The sequence below is a fragment of the Aptenodytes patagonicus genome, chromosome 1, assembly GCF_965638725.1.
Source record: "Aptenodytes patagonicus chromosome 1, bAptPat1.pri.cur, whole genome shotgun sequence".
Classification (NCBI taxonomy): domain Eukaryota; kingdom Metazoa; phylum Chordata; class Aves; order Sphenisciformes; family Spheniscidae; genus Aptenodytes; species Aptenodytes patagonicus.
This window is the reverse complement of record NC_134949.1, coordinates 113,092,182-113,109,470: the sequence shown is the minus strand read 5'-3', so window position 1 is coordinate 113,109,470 and position 17,289 is coordinate 113,092,182. Positions and strand designations below refer to the sequence as shown.

Here is a 17,289-nt window from a genome sequence, read left to right as displayed (position 1 = left end):
CAGGGAGTAAGCAAGAACGTAAAATTATTTTTAGAAAATGCATTTTTAATTACTGAACTGGTTAATTATTGAGTACTACTGAAAATATCCTGTGAACCTCATCACTATGCAAATGTATTCAGTTTTGGTAACAATTAAATGATAATAAAACATTCTCTTTTCTTTTACAACATATTACTGTAATGAAGCTGTTACCTCTCAGTGTGCATTTTAATGAGTTTTAAGTAACATTTTAATGAGCTCAACATTACCATAAACCCAAGGATTAGACAAAATTGAATTTACTGGGAAACGGGAAGGGTTCATTGAGAGTTAATTATATAGTTTAAGAAGAAATGTAATTCATTTTATGATGGCCCATCAACCAAGAATCCAGCAGTAGATCTATACTTATTAATAGGCGTAAAAATATTATTATATTGACATAAAAACATGGGTTTACACACTACTGCTCAGGTTTCCAATGAAAGTTTCTATATTGAAATCCCTGGGTCAGCTTTGTTCTTATTCAACTCATTATTACATCTGAGGAGAAAAAATACCAAGCTTTGTATTACTGGCTTGTAATTCCACCGACAATTTTTATAAACATCATGAACAGTGAAAGCAAAGTTTAATGGATTTACCGTTGCCAGTAGGATCTGAAGGCAGGTTATGAATAAATATCTTGGATATATTATTTTAAAAAGGACTGGTAGAGACTTGAATCCAAACTGCCAGCTCTACTGACATGCCCGCTCTAACAGTGATCTGTTGAACGTCTGCAGTCCAAGCTTCTGGACTCCCAGAAATTGCAGGTAAATTCCCACACAACAGCTCTACGCTGGCTGCACTGTACATTCAGATGCACATTCAGATGTTCGGGCCCTGCACGATGCGGAGTTAAACTGCTCATGCTCAGTAAGTTCAGTTACACATTGGATTTACTGCTTTGCATCTGCCAATGTTGGCATTTCTGTTTAACCATGTGAAAAAGTATGCAGGGTTGTAGCCCTGAGATAGCTGGTCAGAAAAGAACAAGAAACAAATTTTAAAATCTTAAGCAAAGTATTAGTTGTGCTGAATTAGTATAGTGCTCTCTTGTTCACAGGATAGCCCTGTGAGCTGCTATTTTAAAAAAAACAGTACGTATTTTGTTGATATCGCAGCATTTTAGTGGGGTGAGGGAGGCCTCTGGGGGGCTGAAACCTTTCATGAGTTTCAGTAAAATGGAGTTGATCTCCTGTACCCTACTGTTGTGGGGGAAAGAGCATTCTAGCAAATGTCTTTTTGAGAGAGGAAAATCATGAGCTGTGGTCAGCAATTAGACCTGCTGGAGTTCCCTCACTCCTGCATGTGCCAGACCCAAGGGTGTGCCCTGAGAGTGGCAATTCTGATTGCTGAGCTTCAAAATGCTAAGGTGAACCTGCAGGCCTGTGCTGGAAGGATGATTCCTTACAACAGAAGTCAGGGCACTGGTGGCATTCGAAAAGGAAGTCTAATTTGTACCTTGGATTGAATAGGCGCTCAAAAGGAAGTAATAAGGTAATAAATTCCGGATATGAGAGGAAGAAAGCAAAGTGCCACTGAATGCGTCACGTACTAAACTTCCATTTGTTCAGCAGCAGAAGTGTTTCCATCTCTTCTGAGTTGTTTCCAGCTGATCCATCTGTTGCTAAGTAAGAAAGGATGAACAGAATTAAACTGTAAAAATCAAACGTACCAACTATTGGCTGAGTATTGTTTAGTGCCCCATGTTTTCTCCCCCAGAAGCTCACCTCCTTGTATGAACGTGGCAGCACAGCCAGGCATGTGGAAGTCTTCGGAGAGAAATGGAAAATGTTGCACACCTACATCTGGAATTGTTCAGAAAAGGAGGAGCGGAGCTACAGAGGTCCTCCTCAAGGGAGAGGTTAATTCAATTTACCTTAATTGAAGCTGCACAAGCAAACTAGAGAATGTTTCCAGTTCTGGTCTCAGAGAAATCCCACAGCATGCACTGGTTATATGAGCCATTGTATTTTATATATTCCTTATTCTAAATATAGGGAAGTATAATGCATAGTTTAACAATACATTTTCCTTGGTGGAAAATCTGGTTTAAGTAGTAGTATTCTCTCCTGGCCACTTATTTCCTCTGTTTGTAATAGCTTGTCATTCTCTCAGTTGCTTATGGATCCGGGCCGTGAACTGGGTCAGTGGAGTGATCTGGGTTAAAAATCCTCCAAACAAGAGATTTTTTTTTTTTCTTTTTCCTTTTTTTTTCCTAGTTGGCATGGAAGAAAATGTTTGTACTACTTGGCCTAAAATCTGTCCCAGGTGAATACTGTGGCAGGCTAAAATTCCCTCCATCCAATCCTGTGTAGTCTAATAATCTAATCTGCCTATTTCAATATTATACTTTGTCTATCATACGGTGCTTGAATACTTTATCTTGTCAGTATAGCCTCTTGTTTTCTAATGCAATTGAAGAATGACAGTAACTATATAAATGTACACAAATTAAATCTTTTGTGGGAGTTACAGACACAGGTACTATGTGTCTAGTTAAACTCCATGCTAAGAAGGAGTGGAATGAATGACTTAAATGTGCCGGGAGGTTCCTGTTTAAAATAATACCTATTTCAATATTTAGTTAATAAATGTGCCTGTGCTGGAATAGACTCTTTGTTACACTAGTAGTTTATGTACAAAAAGCCCAAGGAAGAGGAAAGATTGCAAAAATTATTTTATATTCTAATTGTGGGATTAACAGAGGTCTTTCAGACACTTAAGAGGAATGTGAGCCTTTCATCCGAAGGGCCGCTCCAGCTGTTCAGTAGCACACCCGTTAAAGGCTGTTTTACAGGCACGTATCAGATTGTTTCTTCTCTATAGTCTGGGATAAACAATTATTTGAGTTGTGCTGTTTGCCAGTTTTCTCTTATTTTAAAGCCATCAGCAGATGCGTAGTTCCCCTGATTTTCTCTTGGACTGAACTGCCAGAGGAATATTCAGCACCAAGGGTTTAGAAGGATGTGTGGCGTGTGGGGGATTTATTTTGTTCTTCTAGGTTTATCGTACTGTTCATTTTTCTGTTATGCAAAATTTGTTGTACATGAAATAGCACTTTGGGAAAGCGGTATTAGTTAGAAAAAAAGGATCGTTTCACCCTTACTGCAATTCAAAACATTATGCTACTACATTTTCAACAGTGTGTCTGGGAGCTGGTGTAACCACTCAGCTGAAGGTCATTTTGAGTCTCAGGCACAGCATAGTGTGTCTGGAGGGTGGAGCTGGACACCCAGGTTCTGGTCTCCCTCTGGGTGCTGAAGCTCCCCTTTCAAAATTGTTGCTTCGGGCTATTACGGTTGGTCTTTGCTCCTGCTTCTTTATTTTTTTTCTTTTCTCTTGCACAATGTAGTGAATAATAATGAGGGCAATGTGAACTCATATTCTTTTTCTCTTTTGAAAATAAGTGGGAGAGTTATATTTCATATTGTATAGAAGTAATTCCTTATGCTATTTGAGCAGATCAAAACTGCAAAAGATTTCCTGCGAATTACACCAGTCTTTTCTTTGTTTTGCATAAAATCACAAATGTGGGGCTTCCTTTCCATGTTTAGACCATGGAAAAGTACTGTTTTATCTAGTTGTTTGTGGATTATTTCCTAGTTGGTAGCATGTTGACAGAACTCAGATGACTCTGTTATAAAAGTATTTAATACAGGGCCTACGCATCACGTTGCTCCTTCAGTTCTTTAGAGCTCTGGAAACTTAAATTCATTATGCAGAATGATATGATGATAAGTGACAGATAAATTATTTTGCAGTGTTCAAGATAATCCAGAAAAAATGTCATCTAACATTTTTGGTCCGTTGTTAAATTTGAAAGGAGCCTTTTATGAAGGAAGAATCCGATGATGAAACCTCAAAAAAACCCAACACTTGAACACTGGAAGAAAAAAATGCTCTTACTGTCCTCAGAGACGGAAAAGTTGGAGTTTTAATGAACAACATCTTTGGACCATGCATCCTTGCTTTTTTAATTTATTGTAGAGTATTAAAATACTACTGAATTAAAATAATATGCAATCATAAGTGGTAGAGGAGTTTTAGGAGGTGGGGTGTTGCTGTAAATTCTTGGAGAGGGGATACCAAATATGGCTGGAGCGGTGAGCACACATACTGGTGACTTGTAGCCTTCTGCCGTCCCGCTCCCTGTATACAGAGTTCTTCCTTCACACGGCTCTTATCTTCCGCTAGCTTCAAATGACTGGGCATGTCTCAGTGACAGCCGTGCAAACAGGTTTTATGCGTTTCCAGTTTTCAGTCTCTATTTGCTGGGACAAATTCTAAAAAATGTGAAAGCATTTGAGTCCTTCAGAAGGTTAACAATTCACGAAGGCACACTCGGGTTAGGTCCTGCAGGAAATGCCACTGCTGAGCCTGTGTGCAATGACGTGCCCGTTTATGGGACAGAGGACGTGAGGCCAGCCAAGCCTATAGAGCAGGCCTGTTTAAATGGCATCTGGCAAGCGCCCCAAAATGGCCTATTGACATGAGGACAGTTTGCAGGATGGGAAGTGAGGTATTCAAGAAGCAGCAGACGGCTCCCACTGGTTCTGTGCGCCAGCTGTGGATGCATCTCACGCTCCGTATCTGATGAAGTGTGGCTGCACAGTCCCCTTGCAATGGAGTTATGAAAGCTTATCGAGAAGCATGTGCCTTGCTACGTCTGCTCAAATACCTCATTTTCAATCCTGACTTCTGAAAGGAACAACACAAAAGCCTTGACGAAAAAAAAATCCTGCTCACCAAAACTGAATAGATTAATTTTAGCTTATAATTAACAGATAAAGCTTGATAGAGGCCAGGGTTAGGGGAGGAGGTCGGGGGATGGAAGGAAGAGAATTCCTATGTTGGGCAACAGCCTATTTTGTTCGATGCTTTGCCTAATGTGGCTTAAGTACAGCAGTAATGTGGCAGCGACCCCCTGCCAAGATGGGAAAGCATCCCAGCTGTTGTGTATGTGTTGTGCATGTGTCCACAAGAAGTTTATTAGAGGCTATTCACACTCCAGTGAAGCTCGGAGATTGCAGTCTGTATTATATTGGTTAAATGAAGCATATAACATTCTATATTTCTCGTACAAGAAATATTCATTTATTTGTATTCGTTTTCATGATTCTCATCTGTTCTTATTCCTTTGTTTTACTGAGGGCACATGTACATTTTAGGTGTTTTGGCTGGGCTTGAACTGTAAGCCCAGGGGACTGAAGCAGCTAAAGTGGTTGCGGGAGAACCAACTTCAGTCTGGAAACAGAAAAAATACAATTGCTCAATGCTGTGTGAAACTCTAGGTAGCGTTCATTAGGTTGAGCATAGTGCTTGCAGGTACCTGGCAGCGCTACTTTTGTACTCACAACAGTAAACCTGCATGCTATTATACTGTGGTTTCTGAACTTACTAATTAAACCTGTACGTTCTGGGGAATCTCTGTGCTGTACTCTGTATGTACAGTGCAGTTCCTGTGTGCTCTTCTGAAGCACTCAGTGAAAAACTCCCACCTGAATTTCGTTCGTATATCTGACAGTAACATTTGGGGTTTTTTGGATGCCATTGCTTTTGAAAATTGGTTCTATATTTCTAATTCCTTTAAGTTTGGGGTGTTGTGGGTTTTTTTTAAATTTTGCTTATTAGAACCTAAGAATGGCTGTACTGCAGGAGAGCAAAGGTCTATCCTTTTTCTGACAGTAGCCTAAGAGGGATTCTGGAGGATTGCCTCTTTTACCAAACACGATCTTCCCTACTGCATTGCTGGGAGAAAAGCATAGCTGATGTGATTTGAAGTGTCCTCTAGTGCTTTTGGTGAAACTAGTCCCATATTCTTGCTGCAAAGAACACATGCTGGCATACAAGTGACAGTGAAAGTACACTACTTCAGTTGTGATGTGGTGTTTTTTGAAGCTGTGCTTGGTTCCACATCTGATATTCACATTAGTTGGGAAAAAATAAATTACTTGCCCATGAGTTTCTGAATCTGTAGTCCGTTAAATGTGAAGAGCACGTAAAAGCTAACTTCAGACTTGAGTTTAAAGGTTCATTAAATAGCTATTCTAGTAAACTGCTAAATGTCTGATCCTTGTTAAATCTTAAGACTTACAACAGACCATGCGCATTTAAGTTCATTGTCTGCAATTGTGGTACCAGTTCTAGAAAGTCTCTGAACTTTTAAGCAAGTAACAGGGTTTTTAGTTTCAATGAAATAAAACTCTTGGCAACATGTCTTTTGTTAGCATTAGCAATCTGTGCAGTGCATTCATCAAGAGTGATTATGCTTTAAGAATAAGAAAAAAGAAATCTGCTCTGTATCCTAGAGAAAATTTTTCAACATATTACATTGTATAGCTTTAGATTTCTGAAATTACTTAAATGTGGTCTTCAGGATATTTGCATTCATAAAGAATACTTGGTTATGCTTATTGCTTCCCTTTGCCTTTCTTGACTGTCAAAACACAGCGATGCTTTTGAAGATTTATGGCAGATGGGTAATGAGATTGCTGGCTATTAACTGCAGCATTCAGAATTTGTTGGTGGAAGGAGGCGGGAGTTTAAAAAAGAGAGATGGTTATTGGGGCTTCATTGCAATGAAGACAGGTGATAGAACTTTGTTTTCTATCAGGAAGCTTAAACATAAATATGTTATGTTCCAAATTAGAAAAATCTCCACTCTTCACGCTATCTAGTAGTCAAATAAAATCTTTCAGAAAAAATTATGGAGATGTCAGATTGCATTCAGGTGAGCACAATGAATCACAAGAAAGGCAAGGACATTATACAATTTTTCAGTAAGTGTATTCAGGCTGTATTGCATACGCTTAATTCAACACAAATAGCAGGCTTGAAAAAATCAGAAGCAAATCATAAGCTAATGTCTGCAATAACTATCACTTGTATACCTGTGTAATTGTGTAAAAAGGAAAATAGGTCAGCAGTGCCCGTAATTGGGTTAACTGTTCAAGAAAGATTTCAGTCCGACTCTTGCAGTGTGTGCTGTAAATAAGGATGGAAAAAGCCTACTTTCTTTCCTGACCGTTGTGCAATCAGCTAGTTGGGGTACACCTCAGACTGAAATTTAGAGAGAAAAAAAGCCAACTATCTCCCACTGACTCCATTTGGAATCTGTCTACTTACTTGTCAGTGTTGGTTCGTGCACCTGATTTCTAACGCTGTAATTCTCTGTTCCCTTGGTTTAATAGATTCTGTGTTTAGAAGCAAGGGTCTCCACTTTCACGTTTAGACATTAATGCTCGTCACAAAGTCCAAATTCTATAAATGGCTATATCTGTATGTATGAACTGTTAGAAGTTTTAGAGAACGTGTCAGAATGGAGTGTTTTTTCCACATTTTGGTCTTTGCTGAGGCCTGAGAATAAAAAGCAAGCTACCTTTAACTGTAAGTACTTAGTAGGTTACTGAAGCACATGAAGTACTGAGTAAGAAAAAGGGATGAAACCAAAGAAAGTTTCTGGATCTGCAAAGAAGATTCTCCTTCTTTTGTTTCCTGATGCAGGCATCTCCCTGCTGGTCTCTTCCTCACTTTGATTTCTAGGGACCCTACTAATCAAACGTTGTTGAAGCTACTGGACTCTTTGAAAATACCCTAACACCTCTGAAAATTAATCTCGCAGGTTTGGGGCCCCATTTTAACGTAAAGTCTGAACATTTTGAGACATGGTAAATTAGCTAGCATTCGTGTCTCCTAGGCAATATCTGTATCAGGAGATAGGCGAAGGATGGGAAGAAGAAAAGGAGGAAAAAAATGTATAGTTCCTTATCATCGTTTTTTAAAAAAAGGATGGCAGCTTTTGCCAGGCTGTGCACACGCAGAGGGAGATCAGGAAGTCCCTGGGAGTCTTGCCTAGGACTATTGCCTAGCTTGTGATTTTTTTTTTTTAATTTTCCTTACAAAATGTGACAGAGGCAGTTGCTGAAACAAAGAGCTAGGGCAGCAGCATCTTCAAATGAAGTGTATTATTATTCTTCATGAGGAAGGTTGTCTGTGACCCCTTGTTTTTTTTCTGTCACCCCGTTGCAGCTGATAGTGCCAGCTTGCTCAGGGACCGTTTCAGTAGATCACACACATTAGCCAAGTTCTAAAATAGCCCCCTGCACCATACGCTACCTAAAGTTTAATAAACCTTTCATCTGTCCACTGCATGACATCTGGGCAGCTATTTGACATAATAATTCATGTTGATTGTGCATATCGGTATGTATCGGAGGAGAGAAGAGCCAAAGCCGTGGTGGAGAGATGGGGATTTAGGAAAATGCCTGTGGGGCAGTGCCTTGGATCAGGGGAGACCTACCTGTGTGTGGCAGGTGACCAATCTGCCACTGATGTGGCTGTGTAAAATCTTTATATGAGAATAATACTATCCTGAGATAAGCACAAAACAGAATAGGAGGGGGAAGATAAACTACCAGGACCCAAGTTACAGAAGCACATTAATATTTACTCGATATCTCTTTATATCCTCTAGTCAGCACGACAGATGTAGTTGTGTTTTAAGACATTATCATTCATTGAAAGAGGCAAAACGATAGTCTTTCTCTCCCTCCCATCCCCGGTAATCTCAGATGTTCGCCGTGCACGCTGGGGGGAGGAGGTGGAGAGCCGAGCGCTGGTGGGAGAAGAATGCAATTATCCCAAAGCCTCCTGACGGGCATCCACTTCTTCCTTCCAGCTTAGCTGCTCTGACCACAGGCTGGAGGGCTCGTGGGACATGGACCAGATTGAAAAAGTGGAAGCAAACAGATGGTTATTTGTAATCATCATGTAAATGTAATTCCTATAAAAATGTTTTCTTTCTAAAGGCCTGAAAGCTGTTGTAGTGGAAAGCAGGATTAAGCATGGATATCTAGCCTAGAATAATTTTGACCCTACCACCTTCCCTCCTACCCCATAAACATTGTGGCTTTATCTCCTCTTCCTTTAAACAAATTGCTGGAGCCTCGGTCAAGGAAATTAATTCGGTTTCCATGTAATACCCTGAGTTCATGAGCATCAGTTTGACCAAGGCCTGGATTTGGGCCTAAGCTGGCAGGTGCTGGTAAGCAGTTGCCTTGGTAGCGGGGACTTCTTTTTTCTTCTTTCTCCCTCAGTCTGGCAGATGCGTGGCCTGTGAGTGTTTATCTCAGCACTGCCGTTGCTAGATGTGCTTCCTTTCCGTGATTGCGCTCGCGGGTACCTATAAATGGCCGTACAGGACTTTGCGTGCCTTAAAGACTGACTGCATGCCTTAAAGACTGACGTGACAGCTCGCAGACATCTATCTTGTTTGAGCAGCATCAGCTTGTTCGAGCTACAGAGAGACCAATCAAACTTTAATTAACTTTTGTCTACAGCACCATTGTAGGCTGTGTGTACGATTATCTGTCCTTTCCAGCTCTCTGATCCCCCGGTGCCTCTCCAGACAGCGAGGTGTAGCCATCCGGAAGCTTTTGCCCTTCCGAGGCTTTGCCTCTCGAAACGTGAGGACGTTTGCGCTGCCGTCAGGCTGGCAGAGGGGAGCGGTTCTGCCCTGCATCGCCGTCGCTGCCGTTGGGGCTGCGCAGCAGCCTCCGGGGTCCTGCTCTCCGAGGAGACCAGCGGCACTGCGGTCCCAGCGTGGGCACACGGGGCGGGGTGTCAGCGATCTTTCTCTTTGGCATCCCTTGTTAAATGTAGGGTAGCACCCACGGCAAGCACAAAGGGAGCTGCGTACCTTATTTTAAAATAAAGCAAGATAAGAACACGGGATGAAGAGGAGGAGCCTGATGGCAGTGTTTTGCCACTTGTGTTGAATTAAAACATTAGTATTTGTGCCCTGCCAAGAAGGCCCTGAGAAGGGCTGGTTTCTCGAGTGAACAAAAGCCTCTTGCCAGTGTGTGGAGAGGGTGGGTGATCTGCTCAGGCTCACTAATAGTTATTTGGAAGTACCCAGCAACTGTGGATAATTGGCTGAGGAATATTCTTGCAGCTCTCAACCATTTTTCTGTTTTCACAGATGATTGTGCTATTAGATATGGTGAATGCACTAAGCTCTGTTGCAGCTTTTCCATTTACCGTGCTAATAAGTGTGAACTGAACTTCCAGTTGATGCTTCTTTCTTCTGTGGCTTTCTGTGCCACTGGAGTAGGACAGCTGAGCTCTCCAGCTCGCCCTCTGGTCTCCCCCACACGTGCCCTTCCTCTTCCCTGCTCCTTCTCTCTTGGGGTGATGTTTGGATGTGCTGGGATGGCTGTGCTGATCAGATTAATGTCTGTGCTTTGTATTGTCGTTGTTATATTGCATTAAAAGCACTGAATCACAGGAATGGCAGCCCATGCCGTCTGCTCTTTACCTTGTTTTTCTCTGTGCTTTTATTCTTATTCTTTCCTTCCTTTACCTGGCTTTTTGTTTTCATTCTCCCTAAACTTACAGTGTTCCCTCTCTTCCTCTCTGAGTTGTTTTCTCTCTTTAATTTATATTCCACACATTTTTCTCTTATCTTTGTCTTTCTGTCCCTGCTTTATTTTTTCCCTGTTTCATTTTTCTACAACCATTTTTTGTTTTTCTCCAAAACACAGAATGCTTTAGATGGAAATAGTGAGATATATCTATTCAAGATTCGCATATGCGCTGAGGTACAGAGCGGGATTAAGTAAACCCCGTAGCATCAATTTTGTCTTCCATTCAAGCCAGATTTGCAGTAAGGCTTGGGTAAAGGAATGTGATAAAATCAACTCACCTCTTAGCCTCATATTCTGAGGCTGATTGGAACCTTACACTGTTGCTGGGATGATTCGGAGAAAGTTAATGTAATTTGCTGTGTGTCACCCCAAGAAACTGTATTTGTCAGCTTCCTATAGCAGTGTGAAATGTTCAAGGAAAATGCTTTCCTTAATATTGCTGCCAGGAATTAGGAGTCGGGAGTATAAAGTCATTATGTTGTGGGATCTGCTGATTTTCTGGGGATTTTCCACTAATGGATTTGCCCAGAAGTTCTGTAATTGTACAAAGAATCAAGGCAACAAAAATTAATATTTATTTTGTGTGTAATAATAATGGAAGAAGTTGATGTTTATCCATTTGCCAGTTATATGAAAGAGGGCATAGCATTGCCTAGAAGTATTTTTTCATCCTGTGTATCATAGTGATTCCAGAGACACATGAAGATGCTTCCTAAAATAGGTGATTTTGTAAGACTTTTTTTTCTGGTTCTTTCCCTGAAATTGCTGTGGTATTAGCTTTCTTGGCTTTGCAAAATGTTGTAATGCCAAATAGTCAGCAGCCCACGATCTTCAGCATACTGTTTCTGTGTTGTGCATTACATAAGTTATTTCTTCCATTTGATCTTGAAGCTCTATAAATTCCATTTCTGTCAATGTGATTATTGTGAATCAAAAGTGTACGAGTGCTTTGTATTAATCATCAGAAATATTTTGGGGTTGAGTCTTTTGTTATCTGTTGGAAAAAATGTATCAATTGGGTGTGTCACCTAAGAAGAATATGGGTTCTTGCCAGCGTTGCATTTGTTGCCAACTGCGTCCTGTCACTTCTATTTTATGCTTCAAGAGCAAGACCTAAATAATCACTCTTTTTTGTGTTAGAAAAGGAATTAACTTCCAATTAATTCCCTCCTTCCTCTGGGATCTACCTGTATATCCCAAAATGGGGAACAATAACAGTTACCTCATATGTCATTTTGAGTGCCACATACATACAGCCTGCTCACCTCAGCCCATTCAGAGACCAGTTCTTGTATGTATTAATCATATTTTCTTCTGGCTTATTACACAACAGAAAAATATTCAGTTCCAAATGTTAAAATGGGACACATTTTATTAACATTGAAAGCAGTAAATTATCTCTGCTTATGAAATGAGACTGAGCAATTTCTGCTGAACTCTTCCTGACTTGCCCCTTCACTAGGATACGGTGTTTTCTAATTTCTCAGAGGGCCCTGGTTCCATTAAGGGCGAGAACTGTTTTAAAGCTGTAATGAAAGCCATACGTAGCTGAAATTCAAGGAGGGGAAATGCCCTAAATTCTATTTCAGTAGCTCATCTAGAGCTATTTTCAGTTTTATGTTTATAAGAATGTCAATTAACCTAGAGACTAGGACACACATGGAAGAATAATGATGAAGTGGCTATCATTTTAACACACTGAAGCTAGCTAGTTGGACCTAATCCTTCTTTATAGAAGCTTGATTTACATAAAAAGCTGGCCTATGTTGCCTAATTTAGTTCTCAAACAGCTTGGTAATTTAAATGCTCTTTCCTTTCAATGTTATGAGACAGCACTGGTCAAAGTTGCAGAAATATTAACACTAAAAAAATAAAAGGAAGAAAGAAATATGCTGGAAGCACACTACCATCAGCTTGATTTCTCTGACACCTTTCAGATGATCACTTCAGCACTTTCAGGTGATCGCTTCAGCATGTATTTGGTGATAACAATAATAATATTAACAATAACAATACCCTTAATCAAAGTGTAACTCTGCATTTTGGTATCAGTTGTGTCACTTCTTTACCTAGCTTATGCTGAAGTTGGAGATCCAGGCAAGCCAGATATTCAGCATGTTGTTTTCTGTTATGAAAAGAACTCAATATCAGACCTGCAAAGCTACTTTTGCAAAGACGGGAAGTGCCCCTCTCAAGGTTAAAAAAAGTAATGCATGCTACAGGTCTTTCTAATTTAAATGCAGAGCAGTGTTCTTATCTGGAGAAAAAACAAGGAAAAAAATCCATCTATGTGAAATCTGCCTCCATTGGACAAAAGGTCACACCTCACCAACTTCTTTTATGAGATCTTTTATAGTAAATATCAGATGCAAAGTCCTCACCTAATAAATGGTTGAGACTTTTTTGTTGGTTTAATATTATATGTATCTGCGCGTATTTCGCCCCACACACTTACAATGTCATCACTTCTAGTAATTTTTTTTCTCCTTTCCCTCATTTATTGCATTAGTGCTACGGGATGACTTCCGCCAAAACCCTACTGATGTTGTGGTGGCAGCTGGAGAGCCTGCCATATTGGAGTGCCAGCCACCTCGTGGACACCCTGAGCCTACCATCTACTGGAAGAAAGATAAAGTCCGTATTGATGACAGGGAAGAGCGGATCAGTGTGAGTACAACTCAGGTGGTTGTCTATAGACACAGGGCCTGCATTGAAGCCCCGCAGCTCAGTGCAGCAGAACTTTACAGCTTTATAGCCTTTCCTGTAGAGACTTGTTATTACTCTTGGCAGTTTGCCTCTCTGAGCTTTCCCAAATGAGGGGGGAAGGTTGTTTATTCCTTCTGGTTTGGGTCTCCAACTTGAACTTCTTGAGGCTTGATTTGTATAACCAGTGTAACGGAGGTCCATTAGAGCTGTAGATTTGGTCATGTAAGGTGCTCTGTTGGATGGGAGCCTCAGTGGATGTCTTTGACCGATTTGGCCTTACCTTTTCTAGACCTCAGCTCACTGGAATGAGATCTCAGTTCAGTGAAATGAGAATATCAGACCTTATATCAGAGAGGTGCTTTGAAGATAAAATTAGTCATATCTATGAGGTACACAAATGCTCTGGGGGAAAAAACCAACAGTTTAGGATGATATTGGTAATGTTGTATTTAGTGGAGTAATTGGGATGTGTATTCTAAATGAAGGCTGAAGTTATACTCTAAAGAATGATTGTTCCTGAATAAGAATATCTATTGAGTAAATGAGTAACACTGGTTGAATTCTGTGATAGTTCATTCCATGTACTGAATGAAAAAGGATCCAGCAGAAATACCTAACTTATCAAGCAATTAGAAATTATATCATGGTATGTGCAAGCAAATGGGATAAATTAAGGGTGCGGGGACATATTTCATTCCTAATATTTAAATGCTTAGCTTTTCACTATTAATATTCCTTCAATAAAGTTTTACGTCGTATGTAGTGATATGTAACTCATTCAGTGCTGACCTTATTCAATATGGAAGTACTATCAGGAAGCTTGTTTGTTCCTTTGGATGCCTAAGGAAGTATTTCAAGCTAAACAATCTAAGAGTTTGCTATTTGTGGGCCAGGCTGTCTCTGCTAGGGTCTACTCAAGAGTAGAGGAAGGAAGAGTGACAGGGAATTGGTTATCCTTCCCTGACTCTCAAGTTTCTTTGGCTATATTCATAGTTTATTCTGAAGCACCCCATTGTCTAACTTTTGACATTGTATGTGACTTCACAAGCTGCAAATTTGTTACTTTATTTCTTTCAACTAGCCTGCTCTTTCACTCTATAAGCACCCTTTGTAGCCAGGAAAAAGTTAAGTCTTAAACTTATTAATTCTCAGTGTGGGCTAGATTCAGTCTGTTTACATCAAGGAAAAGAGAAAATCTGTCTTAATCAGTGAACAAGGAAATTGTTCAGTGACCAGTAAAATAAAATGAACTAAATAAAACTAAGTAAAATTGCCTTTTTCTTGAGAGAGATGTCAAGAGTGCTTTACATGTCATCATGCAAGAAATACAAGCACTCTGCATTGCCAAAGAGGCAGCAAGAAATGTAATCTTTGAAATGTAAAGCATCTAATGAAAACCAAAGAAAAAACTGAAATGTAGTTAAAATCAGTCAGTAGGATAAAATGTGTTCTAGAACAGCTTGAAGTTATTTAAATATATAGGATTATAATTTTAAAGCTGTAAATATATTTACAAACAAAACTTTTAAATGCCTTAGTTGTGGAACTTGCTACCTGAAAAGGTAGCTTTTTTCTTATATCTTTTGTTTATCTGAAATTAAAAATATATTCCTTATTTTGAAACAGATACGTGGTGGGAAGCTGATGATCTCCAATACAAGAAAAAGTGATGCCGGGATGTACACTTGTGTTGGAACCAACATGGTGGGGGAGCGAGACAGCGATCCGGCAGAGCTGACTGTCTTTGGTAAAGTGACTCAAGCTTTTGTTTCCTTTTCACTACAAATGCCATAGACTGAATTAACCTGGGTGACTCATCAAAATATGAGATGAAACAAGGTTAACAAAACACAATAGTACTGCTTAAGCTGCATTTCACAGTTTCTGAAGAAGACCAGGTTTCAAAGGCTGCGGTTTATAATTATGAAGCTGTGATGGCTCAACATTTTCCTTCTAAGCGCATAGTTTCAATCTAATTGGAGGTCCTTAGTGATATGCATACACTCAGAGATGGTAATGCAGGGCATAATGCTCTCCCTCACAAAATTGCCAAATGTAATTAAGGTACTTCTAATACAGTTGACGATGCCTGCTTAACAGAGATTTGGACCAGCATTGCCTATTTAAATAATTCCTTATTTCTGTGGCGCTGTGAAATCAAACCTTTGTAGGAGAGCACAAAAGAGCTCAGTTGATCAGTAAAAAGTCGTTGGATAAAATCCCGAGATCAACTTTTTGAATACATAGAGATACTTTTGTCATTTGTTTTTTAAAGGGCATAAACCAGCTTTTCATCCTGTAAGCCAGGGCATCATCTAGGTTTTTGGTGTTGCTGAATGAATCAAAAATGAATAGGTTTCCTGTGTGAAAGAGCTTCCAGGCCTGATGGGCAAGGCAAGAAGTTGTTAAGAACATTTGCCCTTTGGTTAGGGTCTAGAGCAAGAATAGAGTAATACTGAACCTAGAGCTGGATCCATACTGCTCACAACTGGATAAGAAGCAAAGCTGCAAAATCCTGCTGTGGTACGTCCTGCAGTCATGACATTTCTATTTACCATTAGATGGGGTTTTGTAGGAATTAGTCAAGAGGTCTTGAGCAAACAAAAGAAAATCAATAAGGAAAAAACCCGTCACTGCTAAAGAAAACACATACATGCATACAAAAGAGAAAGAGAAATAATGTTAATGTTCCCTCCTGCTACACCTCTTTGATATCCTTGATACAATACCAAAATTCCAAACAAGACTGCTTGTAATTCCATAAGACTTTTCATAGAAATCCTGAGGTCCTTTCTGAAGCAGGTGCTCCTAATTTTTTCACCTTCTGTCTAATATGGTGCACTGGAAAACCCAGTCACACATATTGCCATCTGTGTTTGCATGTATGTGCAATTCAACATTTGGTTGTCCACTTTAAAAAAAAACATATTATGGGATTCACAAAGGCATAGAAAAGTTTATGCTAGACAAGATCTGTGAGTGACTGAGGATTTGCTGCTTTCCAGCATTACAAGACTGTAATGCTAAAATGCTAAATGCTGTAAAACTAAACTCCGCTTAGTTTGTTGTGGATTCATGGAAGCATATGACGTTTAAAGATAGAACTAGTATACCTTGCAAAAAAACACAGGAAGGATCTCTATCAAATTATTATGTCCTTCGCAGCCAATCTGTTGAAGTTGTGCCTTTATACAGATGTGAAAGAGGCATGACATATCTTCTTCATCAGTTTAAGTACTGATAATCTCTGGTAATACTCCCTGTGGATAGCAAGCAGATTGCAGTCCTAAACTACAAAGCCTTAAGAAATCCTTAAGAAAATAATTGGTTAAAAAGCATTGAACTGTAGGAATAAAAACTGAAATATGCATGTAATTTCATATCCTGCAGAGCTACGAAAAGTATTAGGTTTGTCTTGATATGTAAAATATTACATAGCCAATTACAATAATCTGAATTTTTTTACAGGATTTAATCGTAGCAATCAACTCGTAAAACACAATCTAAGCCTATTTTGTGAATACTGAACAAAATCAGCAATAAATGAAATTAGATATTTTAATTCTTCATAACTGTGTTAGACGACCAAAAGAAAATTGTATTTAAAGTTCCTTTCCCCTCTGGGTACCTTCCTCTCTAAAATTCCCCTTCTATCTAGGTATTCCCTTCCTATCTTCCTTTTGGCTGTACAAGACTAGCATGCAGGAAGCAGGCGCTCAGGTCATGATCTGCTGTTTGACAAGATGATTCGACCATCCTGTGCCCATTGCCTGGCTGCCACCTGGCCCTGAAGCTCTGTGTTGGTGTATTGGGCTCACTGTATAGGCGTGTCCAGGTTTGTCCTGGTCCGCTCCGTACAAAAGAAGGTGGCTTGGCTCTGCCTTCCACCGGCAGAGCAGTTGTATTCCGTTCCTGGACTCCAGGCAGCAGCTCGTGTGTGGGTGGGTGCGTGCACGGTGCACTGGAGAGCATTATCCATGATGTTTCCAGGAAGCAATGTATCTACTGGACAGTCCAATCAGTCTAAGCATACACAATAAATCCAATAAATCCAGCAACTCTGGGAAACGTCAGATTGGCTGTGCATGTTCAGAATGACTTTACTGAACACAGGCAAAACCATGGGTCA

The 17,289-nt window shown here is 39.9% G+C and overlaps 1 protein-coding gene across 14 annotated transcripts in view; it reads left to right on the top strand.

Annotated features, from left to right (window-relative positions):
* ROBO2 (roundabout guidance receptor 2) overlaps positions 1 to 17,289 on the top strand; it is a 484,548-nt gene that overhangs the window by 317,238 nt on the left and 150,021 nt on the right. For all 14 annotated transcript variants that reach the window (XM_076352017.1, XM_076351963.1, XM_076352000.1 and 11 more), the window contains exons 3-4: positions 12,964 to 13,121; positions 14,787 to 14,907. In XM_076352017.1, the coding sequence (XP_076208132.1) occupies positions 12,964 to 13,121; positions 14,787 to 14,907 (279 nt within the window). The remainder of the gene's footprint in view (positions 1 to 12,963; positions 13,122 to 14,786; positions 14,908 to 17,289) is intronic.